General features: G+C 66.4%; 1 protein-coding gene across 1 annotated transcript; it reads left to right on the forward strand.

The window, feature by feature from the left end:
• Positions 1 to 4021: 4021 nt before the first annotated feature.
• Positions 4022 to 12451, forward strand: AKAP17A (A-kinase anchoring protein 17A). The gene is made up of 5 exons (XM_081277178.1): positions 4022 to 4186; positions 5527 to 6304; positions 6893 to 7041; positions 9731 to 9971; positions 10816 to 12451. The coding sequence occupies exons 2-5, from the start codon at positions 5543 to 5545 to the stop codon at positions 11686 to 11688; spliced, it is 2025 nt and encodes a 674-aa protein (XP_081133304.1). The 5' UTR covers positions 4022 to 4186; positions 5527 to 5542; the 3' UTR covers positions 11689 to 12451.
• The last annotated feature ends 251 nt before the right edge of the window (positions 12452 to 12702 follow it).

Genomic DNA, 12702 nt, shown 5'->3' on the forward strand with positions numbered 1-12702 from the left:
ATGGATGATGGATGGATGGTGGATGGATGGATGGATGAACAGATGGATGGGTGGCTGGATAAACTGATGGATGGAGAAATGAGTACATGGATGGGTGGACGGATGGGTAATTGGGTGAATGGATGGGCAACCGGAAGGTGAATGGTGGATGGACAGACGACTGGCCAGGGTGTTCGCTGGGTTGATAAATGCGCGCATGCGGGAAAGGTGCACAGACGGGCTGGGCAGACTGATGGACGAATGGGTGGCTGGTTGGAGTCTTGGCTTTGGGTCTCCGGGAGGGAGAACAAAATGGCGGAAGGGAGTGGTGGGATGCAGCTGGTCACCTCATGGAATCCAAGAAGCTGAGATAGAGAGGGGACGGGGCTGAGGAAGCCCTGTGGCCCCCGAGGACATGTCCCTAAGGCATCAATAGCCTCAACTGACCTCCATTTCCTGCAGTCCCCACCGGTCCCCATGGTCCATCCAGCTACGGATCCACCATTGGACTCACCCACTGGTGAGGTCAGAGCCCTCATGATCCAGTCCCCTCCCCAAAGCCACGTTGCTGGACATTGCTACCCTGGACACCCAGCCTTCCACCTTGGACGCTTTGGGGGACTTGAAGCCTAACAAGACGTAGATTTCACCTTTAGACTCGGGTCCCTTCTCCAAGATCTCTCTCCTGGTGTCCGGGCAAAGCCTCCGAACCCCAGGTCCCTTCTTGTCCTCTGTGGGGACCCACGGGAAAATCCCAGTGGGGACATCGCGGCGCCCAAGCAGGGGGACCCTTCATGCATTGGAACAAAGCCAACCGCGGGCGCGGGGAGGCTCCCCCTTTGAAGCGGCCGAAGGAGGAACCGAGTCCATCAACAAACACGGGCTGCAGGAAACACCTCAGTTCTCTGGGGGGTGGCGGGGTGGCAGGGTGGCGGGTGGCGTGACAGACTGCGGCCCAGGGAAGGGGGAAGTGCGGCTGAGTCACCTCTGAAAGGGGCCCCACCTGGGTGCGGAACTTTCTGCAGATTCTCCCCCTGACTCTTCAGAAAGCGCGGGTCCCCTCTGCTTCCTGCTTGTCCCCAAGAGTCCCCCCCCCCCCCCCCCCGCTTCTTCCTGGCCTTTCTTGATCTCTGCAGTTTGCTTCCAAGAATTGATTTGCAGACGATGCACTTTTTTTTTTTCTTTTTTCTTTTTGGCTTGGGTTTGGGGGGGGTGGAAATTTAACCGTCCCCCAAACAGAGGTCTGACCGTCGCCTTGGGTACGGGGAGGTGACCCCAAGACATGCAATTTCACGTCCTCACCTTTGCGATCGGTGGTTGGTTGAAGCTGTGGGTAACGATCCCAAAGATATGGGCCCCCATATTGGCTGATATATATATATATTTATTTATTTTCTTTTTTTGATACCAGGGATTGGACTCAGGGCCCCCCGACCCCTGAACTGCGTCCCCAGTCCTATTTTGCATTTTATTTAGAGACAGGGTCTCCCTGAGTTGCTGAGGGCCTCCCTTTGGCTGAGGCTGGCTTTGAACTCGCGATCCTCCTGCGTGGGCCACCGTGCCCGGCCCCGTGGCTGACCTTAAGATGCGTCTTTCCCCTAAAGCGAACGTGCAGCCATAGGCAATGTGGTTCCTGATTTCTTTGCACCTCATGGGTGATCTCGGGGACGCCCCGATCTTCCGCCAGCCAGATTGAGGCGGACGGCTGTGCATATCTGCATAGATGCTTCTAGCCCACCGACCTTGCGTGCCTATGGGGGCTAATGCATGCACATACAATAGGTGCAACTTTGTGTGCCCTGTATGGGGACAGTTCTGCAGGAGGAGTGCCGGCTGAGTCAAAGGTGGCGGGTGAGCATTGAGAATGGTAATTAACACGCTGAATGGAGCTTGGGACTTCCCGGGCAAAGTGGGACTGATCTGCTCACCCACCACCAGGAGAGGACAGATTCGTCCTGACGGAGATTCACAGAGTGGTCACTTCCGTGCCCTTCTCCGTCTGTCCTGCTGAGGAGGACAGACAGACAGGTGCATCGGAAGCTCCGGGATGGGTGGAGAATATTCTAGCAGCGGGTGAGGTGCGGAGGGTGACTGTCACCTGTAAGGGCAAGGTCCACAAGAGGATGGCCACCACCTCCTGCCTGCTGCATCAAGGTAGCGTGTGCCACCTAGTGGGAGGGAGCCGTTCTGTGGAAAGAGACACAGGGACCCAGAGAGAGGGCCCATGGTTAGGGAGACCGAGGCTGCAGGAGTGAAGTGGATGGATGGGTGGGTGGGTGGATGTATGGCTGCAGTCTCTCTTTGTGGGGGTTGAGGGAGCCTGTTCCGTGGTCCCTGGATGTCCCTTGTGGACGTCCTTCTGATTTCTTAGTTCTGAGTTCTAGACCCTCTTGAGGTGGGGGGGGGGGAGGCGCTCACCTGATTAGGTCAGGCCCACCGAGGGCAAACCCTCGTCTCACTAGCTAGAGGTCACCTGCTTGGACACCTTCATGGCACACGGTGATATATCGCATTTTACTCAGATTTCCGTTGCACAGAGAACCGGAGGGGAGCCCATGAGCTATGCATGTGCCACCTCTAGGTGCCGGCTGGTGACCAGGGAACCCACCCGTGTCACTTGTTAATTTGCTTTGCAAACGCGTCACACAGCTGAGCGCACACGCAACCTCTAAATTTAGCAGCTCCTCAGGGGCGACCCGACAGAAACGTGCAAGACAGCATGACACAAACACTGGGGACATTGGAAGTCAGGGCATGACGCCTTTGAACAGGTGGCCAAGGTTAGGGTGACGTCATTGGGAATCTTGTGACAGATCTGGGGCAGGGTCACCCCGCGGCTTGCCAAGAATCGGGCAGATGGTCAGAGCTTCCCAGCCTACAGTTCAGTCACCACCAAAGAAGTCCTTGACATTAGACGTACTAATCAGGAACGGGTGAGTGACATGCGTGAGGGATTGGTCCCATCCGCTAATCCCATTATTGAGTCACCGAATTATGGCAGGGACTTTCCGTATGCGACGTCAGTATCTCAGATACCATGAGCCACCGTGTTCTGGGGTTTTCTTAAGAGTAGCCGCGCGGGTGAGGTTGACGTGAGTTCACGTATCATTTATCTTATGTGTCACTAACGATGACAGGATTTTCTTATGCACTTTTATCACAGGGGATTCACGCACACCATGTTAATTAGATATAGCAGGAACAATCACGTCGTGCATTTCACTCTGCTGCAGAAATGGATCCCCGGGAACTCACGCACACACCCGGTTAGAACGTTGCCTATCATGAACGATCGTGTCACAGTATTTTGTTGCACGATAGAGTTCATCCCAGGGAGCTCGTGTGCACGGTGGCCCGACGACCGGCCGTGCATCCAGGTATTCTCGTGGACTGTACCTAGAGCACGTACCTAGAGCTGAGAAGTGCACGAGGAGATTCCAGACCGTGGCATTGCCTTGCGTGGGACTTAGGCATACTCTGTCGCATTGCACGAGCACGTCGCATTAGCTGTGCAGTTTTACTATGTCCCCGAGGACTATGACCTGGGATTCACATGTCCCAGGTTAGTCTGTCACCCCATTAACCACCGTAGTATTGATCCCCCTGTAGGGGAGAACTGCATGGCACTCATACATCCCATTATTGAGTCACAGAATTATGGTCGTGTTGGCCTGTCACCCATCAGTGACAAGGACACAGGCCCATTACCTGGATTGCATGCAGTGCATTAGCATATGACCTGTCACTCACAATCCTGCTACTTTATTTCCCTGTGGGATTTACAGATACATCTTGGACGGTTTCACACCAAAGATCCATTGCACGGGGGCTGCACAGCTGCGTCTGGACCCCTGCGACAGCCCTCCACTCTGACCCAGCCACAGGTGGCCGCGTGGGGGCGGGGCGGACGCGCGCACGCGCAGGGCAGCCTCCGGCTGCCCGGAAGTCCCGCCTCTTAGGGGCGGTGCCAGGGCGCCGAGGCGCAGCCTGGGGCCGCCGCGCGTCCGCTTCCGCGAGTCCCGCTCCGGAAGCGGAAGTGCGTCACAGGGGGCGGGCGGCGGCGGCGGCGGTTCGCGTCAGGGGCGCCTCCGGCGGACGGTGGCGGCGCCGGGCGGGGAGGCAGTGCCTGCCCGGGGGCCGTCGGGGAACGGCGGGAGCGCGGGCCAGCGGCGGAAGCGGGCCGGGACGCAGGCGGAGCCCCGCGCCGGTGAGTGAGCGGCGCTCTGGCGCCGGCCCGGCCGCCCCAACCGCCGCCCTGGGAGGGCCGGGCCGCGGCGGGGGCGGGGCCTGGCGGCGGGGCGGGGCCTGGCGGCGGGGCGGGGCCTGGCGGCGGGGCGGGGCCTGGACGGGGCAGGTACCTGGTCGCTCCGGGAACGAGGTGCGGAGCCGCTCTGGGGCCGGCTCGGTGGGCTTTGGGGCCCCGCGGGGTCGTGGGGGCGACTCCGGCGCCGGGCGGGTGGAGGGTGGCCGTGGCCAACGGCGTGCGGGGGTTGGGGGCTCGCGGCCCGGGGCGCCGGGGGACGGTGCCCGGAGGGTGGGGGCTGGGGCTGGCCCTGGTGACGGCGGCGGGGTCGCTCCGGGGCCGCGGGCCGAGCCGCTGCACTGCACGGCGCTGCCAGGGCTCGGGAGACGTGGGGGCACGGGCTGCGGAGGTCCGCGGTGACCAGCTGTACTGGGCTCCCTGCGGGGCTGGGGCCGTGGGAGGGAGGGGCTCTAGGGACCACCGGGGTCGCGGGCGGCACGACAGAAGGGCGGTCGTCACCGGGAGGCCCGGGGCGGGGTACTGGCAGGTGGCAGAGCTGCCCTGGCTCCGGGTCAGTCGCCTGGTGCTGCCCTGCAGTCCTGCGGGAGGGTCACAGGCTTCTGTCCGGACACCCACACAGGCCCGCCTCCTAGCGCAGGTGGTGTCCCCTGCACTGGCACCCTGCATCTTGGCCTCAGGCGGTGGAGGGCAGGCCGTGTCCTGTGCCTCAGGGCCTGGCGGGGAGCTTGCAGGTGAAGGTGGGGGGTGGCTGTCCACCTGCAGCAGTTCCAGCTGACCGGCAGAGCAGGGCAGGGTGGTTGGGAGGTGCGGCCCAGGTTCCAGGTCCCAGTCCGGGCTCTGGAGAGGCCCTGGGGTCTCTGGTGCTGGCCTGCCCACAGTGAGCCCTCAGGGTCCGCGTTCCGGGTTGTTTCCTCTGACTTCTCTGTCATCAAATCACATACAGGGCCACAACAGGGCCACCTCCTTCCCAGTGGCGGGAGCCCAGGGCTCTCTGTCCCTTCCTTCCCCTGGTGTCCTCTGCACCTTCCCATGGAGTCGGCCTGTTCGGCTTGCCCCTATCTAATGCGCCTGGGACTGGGGGACTGGTCATGTTCATCATGGGGAGCTGGGGTGCTGGGGCAGGTGTCCAGTCCTGGAGGCCGTGGGTCTTCACTTTCCCTGGAGAGCCTCTGTTGGCCAGTGTCTTCCCCTTCGGGTCCCACTCTTGGGGACTAAGTCAATATGCAAGTCGTTGTCAGCAGAGGAAGGCCCCTGGCCTTGCCCTGACCTGCTCTCTGTTTCAGGCCCAAGGTCCCGGCTATGGCCGCGGCTACCATCGTGCACGACACGTCTGAGGCCGTGGAGCTGTGCCCCTCCTACGGCCTGTACCTCAAGCCCATCACCAAGATGACCATCAGCGTGGCCCTGCCGCAGCTCAAGCAGCCGGGCAAGTCCATCTCCAACTGGGAGGTGATGGAGCGGCTCAAGGGCATGGTGCAGCACCACCAGTTCTCCACGCTGCGCATCTCCAAGAGCACCATGGACTTCATCCGCTTCGAGGGCGAGGTGGAGAACCGCAGCCTGGTGCGGTCCTTCCTGGCCTGCCTGGACGGCAAGACCATCAAGCTCAGCGGCTTCTCGGACATCCTCAAGGTGCGCGCGGCCGAGTTCAAGATCGACTTCCCCACGCGCCACGACTGGGACTCCTTCTTCCGCGACGCCAAGGACATGAACGAGACGCTGCCCGGGGAGCGGCCGGACACCATCCACCTGGAGGGGCTGCCCTGCAAGTGGTTCGCGCAGAAGGAGTCGGGCTCGGAGAAGCCGAGCGAGGAGGTGCTGGTGAAGGTGTTCGAGAAGTTCGGGGAGATCCGCAACGTGGACATCCCCATGCTGGACCCCTACCGGGAGGAGATGACCGGCCGGAACTTCCACACCTTCAGTTTCGGGGGCCACCTCAACTTCGAGGCCTACGTGCAGTACCGCGAGTACGTGGGCTTCATCCAGGCCATGAGCGCGCTGCGCGGCATGAAGCTCATGTTCAAGGGCGAGGACGGCAAGGCCGTGGCCTGCAACATCAAGGTGGGCGGGGCTCCCGCGCAGGGTCAGGTGGGCGGGGCTCCCGCGGGTGGCCCGTGGCCGTGCCCGGCGTGGGGGGGAGGGGACGGGGGTTCCCAGACGCCAGCCTCAGGCGCGGGTCTTCTTGGGGACAGCCCTGGAGCGGGGGTCCAGCAGGGGGGCCATGCAGGGGGACTGAACCAGGGAAACGGGGCAGCCTGCTGCTCCCAGGGGTCCCTCAGACCGGGTTGCAGCTTGGACACCCCAGACTCCGCGGACATGCCCCAGAGCAGGGCTTTGGTGACAGTGCTCGCACGAGGCCCGCTTGATGGCTGTGCTGAAGGGGAGGGTGGCCTGGCCAGGGAGGGGGTGCCACACCGTGCCCGCGAGCTGGTCCTCAGCCCCCGGAGGGCAGCAGTCCCCGGAGGGCAGACGCAGAGGCACAGTGGGCTGTCCCGAGCCCAGGGCTGTGGCTTCCTGGGGGCCGCGCTGCCTCGCGGAGGGACACCACTGTGGGGTGGCGCGCCCCATGGCCAGGGCCCAGGTCGCTCGGCTGGTCCCCAGGGCAGCAGGTGCCTGCGGAGACCGCCACGGCCCGTGTCCTGCTTCAAGGTCTCCTTCGACTCCACCAAGCACCTGAGCGACGCCTCCATCAAGAAGCGGCAGCTGGAGCGGCAGAAGCTGCAGGAGCTGGAGCGGCAGCGCGAGGCGCAGAAGCGCCGCGAGAAGGAGGCGGAGGAGCGGCAGCGCGCCGAGGAGAGGTGTGCGGGCCTGCCTGCGTGCGCGTGCCCCGAGCGTGCGTGCCGTGCTGCCTCCTGTGCGTGCTCACGTGTCCTGAGCGTGCCTCTGGAGGCCTGCGTGCGCGGTGGCTCTGCGTGAGCACGTGCGTGACCGCGGCCCACCGAATGCGAACGCCTCCCTGCCCTGCCCCGCCCCTGCTGGCCAGCGCCCCGTGGGAGGGACGTCTGCGGAACCCGGGCTGTGCCTCCTGAGGCTGGGACCCTGCTGCGGCCCAGAACCAGCGCGTGCCGTGGGTGGAGGCTGCGGGTGCCACCAGAGGTGGGGTGGCGTTGGCCAGGGAGCAGGCGTTGGGGTCTCTGGCTGCCGTGGGGCTGACAGGGCGACCGGGGCAGGGCCGCCTGCCGCTGTGGCACAGCACTGGCCGCGACGTGGGCGCAGTTCCGTGCAGCTCGGGCGGGGACAGGTCCACTGCCAACCACGAGCTGCGGTTCCTCTGTGGCGCCACGCGCCCTGCTGCTGGCCCTTGAGCGCGCTGCCCACGGGGTGGGGCTCTTCCCCGCCATCGGCCACTGTTCCCCTGGTTTCTCAGGTGCTCGCGGGTGGTGCGTGGGTGTGCGTGATTGGGCGGTGCTGCACGCGTGCCCAGCGGCCCCAGCTCTAGGTTCCACAGTGGATCCGTCTTGTGTGACCCCAGGGATCTTCAGCTGCCCCCCCAGCCTTGGGGAGGAGCCCCGGGGGCGGAGGCGACAACGCCAGGGGAGGCCGCAGTGTGCTTGGGCCCCGCTGTCCTTGGCGGAGCTGGAGTTGAGTGACAGGTGCTCTGGATCTGACGGTGACCGCGGGGCCTGGTGTCCTGCATCTGGGACAGAGCCTGGAGGCAGGGCAGGGGCTCGGGTGGGCAGCAGTACCACAGGCTCTGGTCTCCTGTGCCCGAGCGCTGGTTCTTGGGGCCGCAGGCTGTGGTCCTCCCACTGGCCTCCCCGTGTGGCAGGAGGTCCCAGGTGTTCCAGGAAGCACCTCTCATGGGTCATGACCAGAGCTGGGGCCTGCGTCCCCTCACCAGATGGGGGCCCTGGGGAGATGGCCGTGTCACGGCCTTGCAGGGCAGACAGCCCGGTGGGGAGGGGGCGTCCATTTGGGGGACAGGAGGCCAGAGGGTGAGGGGAGCCCTGTGGAGCCCGGCTGGGGAGAGGCAGGCCAGGCCGAGGGGCGAGCTGGCCTGGGGGTGGCAGAGCACCCCCACAGCTTCTCCTCTGGCCACGCGTGGGGCCCAGGAGGCTCCACGACTCTGCATGGTGGGAGTCAAGTTCAACCAGGACGTGAGGCTTGCTGCTCATTTGGTGACCAGGCTTGGGACCCTGGCAGGCAGTAGCCATCCGCAGGACCTCCAGGGACTGCTGTGACCCTGCCCCTGCCTCAGCCCGCGTGGCATGGGGACCTCTGGGTGCGATGGCTCCCGTGGCTGCTCGTGCCCCTGGGTCCCTCCTGACCTTGGTGCTGTGCCCACCCCTTGCTGGGAGCAGGGACTCTTCTCAGCTCCTGGGGCCCGTCTCGTGGCTCCACCACGTCTCTGGGCTGGGGGCACTTGGTGGGTCCCCGCTCTTGGCCTGTGGACTGTCTGCCTGGGCCCGTCCACGCAGCTGGTTTGGGGGAATTTGAAAGCCAGGCGGAGGTGCGATGAACTGGTCGTCGGTCCTCCCGTCCTCTGGGGAGCCTGCGTCCCTCTGTGCACCTGGTCCTCCTCGGGGGCCAGGGTCCTGGTGGTCTGCCTGCCGAGGCTCTGGGGAGTTGCTGTGGGGACCGCCAGGGTCTCTGGGGTCCCGCAGCACAGCCTGTGGGGAGCCCTCTGCTCCCAGCAGCCCCCTGGGTTCTGCCTGGCTGAGACCAGGGGCCTCCTGCAGTGTCCCCAACCCCAGGGCCATTGAAAGCAGGGCTCCGAGGGCTGCCCCAGGGCCTGGCTGACCAGCTGCGGGCTGCTGGGGCGGGTGGCCGCACCGCTAGCCGGTGTTCAGGGTGCAGTTTGATGGAGTCTGCAGTGGTCACTGTCACCTGGATGCCAACAGTGGGAGGAGACAGGAGGAGTCCCTCCCCCCGGCTCTCCAGCCTTCTGTCGGGTCCAGGCCCGTGGTCAGTGTTCCTCTGTCCTGGTGACCTTGCTTTTGTTGGGGCCTCGTCCCCAGGTGGCTGTGCACCTGCGGGCCTCTTGCCTTCTCCTCCGCCTGTCACTCGGGCGGTCTCCTGGGGTGTTCGGGGGTCCTGCCCTCTGCCTCTTCCTCCTGAGCAGCCTGGGGGCTGCCGCCTCTGCCCAAGCCCAGGTGACAGGGAGCTGTGTCCCATCAGAGCAAACCTGTGCTTTTGCTGGACGGCTGGGGCGGGGTGTGCCCCTGTGGTCTTGCTGGCCACCTGGTACTGGAGGAGCGGGCTTGTGCCTCACTTCCCTTTGGACCCTCTGTCTTGTCTTCGCGGTGGCCGAGAGCCCGAGCGGAAGGGTGCCCTGTTTCAGAGGGCGACCGCAGGACTGAGCGGCTGGCCTGGGCCCCAGGTGCCCCTGGTGTGGGCTGGGCCTCCCCTTGCCAGACTGGGTGCGCCCTCCCCAGTCTCTCCCCCCCCTCCCCAGGGTCCCTGGTGGGCGGGGTCTCCGGGGGTGTCCCCCAGCCTCCCCTTGCTCCGGGTCTGCGCAGCGGCCCCAGCAGCCCCCGCTCCCCGCAGGAAGCAGAAGGCGCTGGAGGAGCTGGAGCGGGAGCGCAAGCGGGAGGAGAAGCTGCGCAAGCGCGAGCAGAAGCAGCGGGAACGCGAGTCGCGGCGCAGCCAGAAGAAGCTGGAGAAGCTGCAGGCGGAGGAGCAGCGGCAGCTGCAGGAGAAGATCCGCCTGGAGGAGCGCAAGCTGCTGCTGGCGCAGCGCAACCTGCAGTCGCTCCGCCTGGTCGCTGAGCTGCTGAGCAGGGCCAAGGTACCGGCTGTGGGCGCGGCTGCGCCGACCTGGGGGCGGGGGTCCTCCCCACCTGGCCCTGGGCGCCATCCCTGGGACCGAGCCGTGCCTGTGGCCGGCCCTGGGAGGGGCGCGCTGGCCTTCAAGGCTGGTGCGCGGCTCGAGGTGTGGCCTGCTGATGGCCAGGTGGCTGCCCCTCGTGCCCCTCTGGCGGTGCCTCCGTGCCCGCCCTGACCGCCCGCGCACGTGGGGAGGAGGCCGAGCACACTGTAGGAGGGGCGCCGGCTACAGCCCGCGTCCCTGGGCGGGACCCGACAGGTGCGGTTGTCCGGGGCCCTGAGCCTTTCGGTGCCAGAGCTGCCTGGCCCCTGCCGAGGCTCCCGGTGAGTCCGGCCGCGCTGAGCGCACTCAGGGCCGTGGTCCAGCTCCCGGGGAGCCGGCGGCGCCCCCATAACCTGTTGTCTGATTGCAGTTGTGCTCAGGTCCCCGGGAAGCAGCCTGGCCAGAGCTCAGCTCCCGTCCATGGTGAATATTGAAGACACTAACCCGAGCCAGGCCACGGCCCACAGGCCCGTCCAGCCGGCCGCCTAGCGTCCCGGCTCCGCTCCCGCGGCGGCCACCGCTTGCGCCCTAACCGCAGGCTTGGTGGGGCGCCTGGGGCGCTGGGCGAGGCCCAGCCCGCCTGCCCGGGGCGACCAGACCGCTTGTCCCCGGGAACCCGGGATGGTCAGGCGGCCTCACCTCTGCAGGCCCAGGCCCGGGTGACGTTCTTCGCTCCCTGGCCCGAGGCCGCCAGGCAGTCCCTCTAGCTCCCGCCGCGGCCCGCGTGGCTTGCAGTCCCTGAGCTGTCCTCCTCCCCACGCAGGCCGCCAAGCTGCAGGAGGCCGAGCAGCAGGAGGAGCGGCGGCGGCTGCAGCAGCAGGAGGAGCGGCGGCGGCTGCAGGAGGCCGAGCTGCGGCGCGTGGAGGAGGAGAAGGAGCGCGCGCTCGGCCTGCAGCGCCGGGAGCGGGAGCTGCGAGAGCGCCTGCTCAGCATCCTGCTCAGCCGCAAGACGGACGACGCGCGCCCGCACGAGGACCTGCTGCAGCCCGTGCTGGACATCCTGCAGACCGTGTCCTCCGGCGGCGTGGGCGCCACCTCGCTGCACCCGCTCCTGGGCCAGCCGCCCCCCGGGACCCCCAAGGAGACCCCGCCGCGCCCCGAGGCCGACGGCGCCCCCCGGAGCGTGAACGGGAACGCGGCCGAGGAGATCCCAGGCCAGGAGGGCGGCTCGCCCGAGAAGAGGTGCGCCGGCGTGCTCTCCTGCATCCCCGACAACGCGCAGCCGCCCAGGGGTGCCCCCGCCTGCGGCGAGCAGAGCCTGGCCAAGAGGGAGGCGCACTCCGAGCAGGACAAGTGCAACCGCGAGCCCAGCCGGGGCCGCGGCCGGGCCAGCCGTGAGGGCAGCGCCGAGGACCGCCGCGCGCGCGAGAGGAGCCGGGCCCGGCGCACGGGCAGCCGCGAGGACGGGCGGCCGCGCCAGGAGCGGCGCTCCCACAAGAAGCACAAGGACAAGGACGGCAGCCCGCGGCGCAGCGCCAGCCCTCGGAGGTCGCACAGCAAGGACAGGCGTGGCCGCCGGGAGCACAGCCGGCAGCGCAGGGGCAGCGCCAGCCGGAAGCGCAGCCGCCACCACCGCCGCAGCCCGCGCTCACGCTCGCGCTCACCCAGCAGGCACCGCAGCGCCTGGAACAGGTAATGAAGGGCGGCGCCGGCGTCCAGGGGCCAGGACCCGCCCGCTCTCCGCCCGCCCGCGCACCACTACGCCCGGCTCCCGCAGCCCAGCCACCCGCGGCCGCCACCTGGCCACCTGCCGGAAGACGGCGCCGGGTCCCTCTCCAGTCTCCAGTCTCCACGGCCCAGCTGGCTGCGTCGGCCCTGCGCCACGAGCTTTAGTTCTCCTCTGAAACTGTTGACCCGATAGCTTTAATGTCGCCTGCCTCGGAATCGGGAGAGGCGCACAGACTCCGGCGCGCCCCCGGCCTGTCCTGCCGGCTGCCGGGACCCTCCAGACCCCAGCGGGGGCGTCCCCTCCCGCAGCCGCCCTGGGGCTGGGTTTCTTCCTGTCCTAACTGACCCATCCGGAGTGGCAGCCGGGGATGGCCCGCCACCGAGGTGACAGCCAGGAGCCAGGGGCTCCGGCCCAGGGAGGGCGTGGCCAGGCCGCCCGATGCCCCTGGACTTCAGACCCTCCATTTTTGTCCCCGGGCGGTGAAGCCCGAGTTGGTTACAGGCTTTAGTTCCCGGAGGGGTCAGCGGTGGTTTTTCTATGAAGCCGTTTTGCTAAATTATTTTTACCTGGAATGTGCCCGACAGTCACGGCCACAGCGTCCCGGCCCGACGCCGCGTTTTCTACCGTGTCCTCAGACGTGAAGCTCAGACACTTGGTAGCTGGCCGCCCCTTAGGAGGACGAGTTCACTGCAGTTTGCCTTTTTACGGTGAAATAAACCTTTTCCACGAACTCGGCTGTCGCCCTGTGTGCTGTTGCTGCGGCTCTCCGTGTCCCCGCGGTCCTCCCGTGTCCCCGTGGTCCTCCCGTGTCCCCGCGGTCCTCCGGTGTCTCCAGGGCAGCTGCTGGGAGGCGGGTCCCTCGAGGCCATGAGGACAGGAGCCTGGCTGGGTCAGTGCGGCTCTGGTCCGCGAGGCTCGGCAGTCCCAGGTGTGGGCGCCCGGTGCTGGTCCCTCCTGGGCTCGCGTGAGCCTCGGTCACCG

The sequence above is a fragment of the Spermophilus citellus genome, assembly GCF_964194105.1.
Source record: "Spermophilus citellus genome assembly, chromosome: X".
NCBI classification, from domain to species: domain Eukaryota; kingdom Metazoa; phylum Chordata; class Mammalia; order Rodentia; family Sciuridae; genus Spermophilus; species Spermophilus citellus.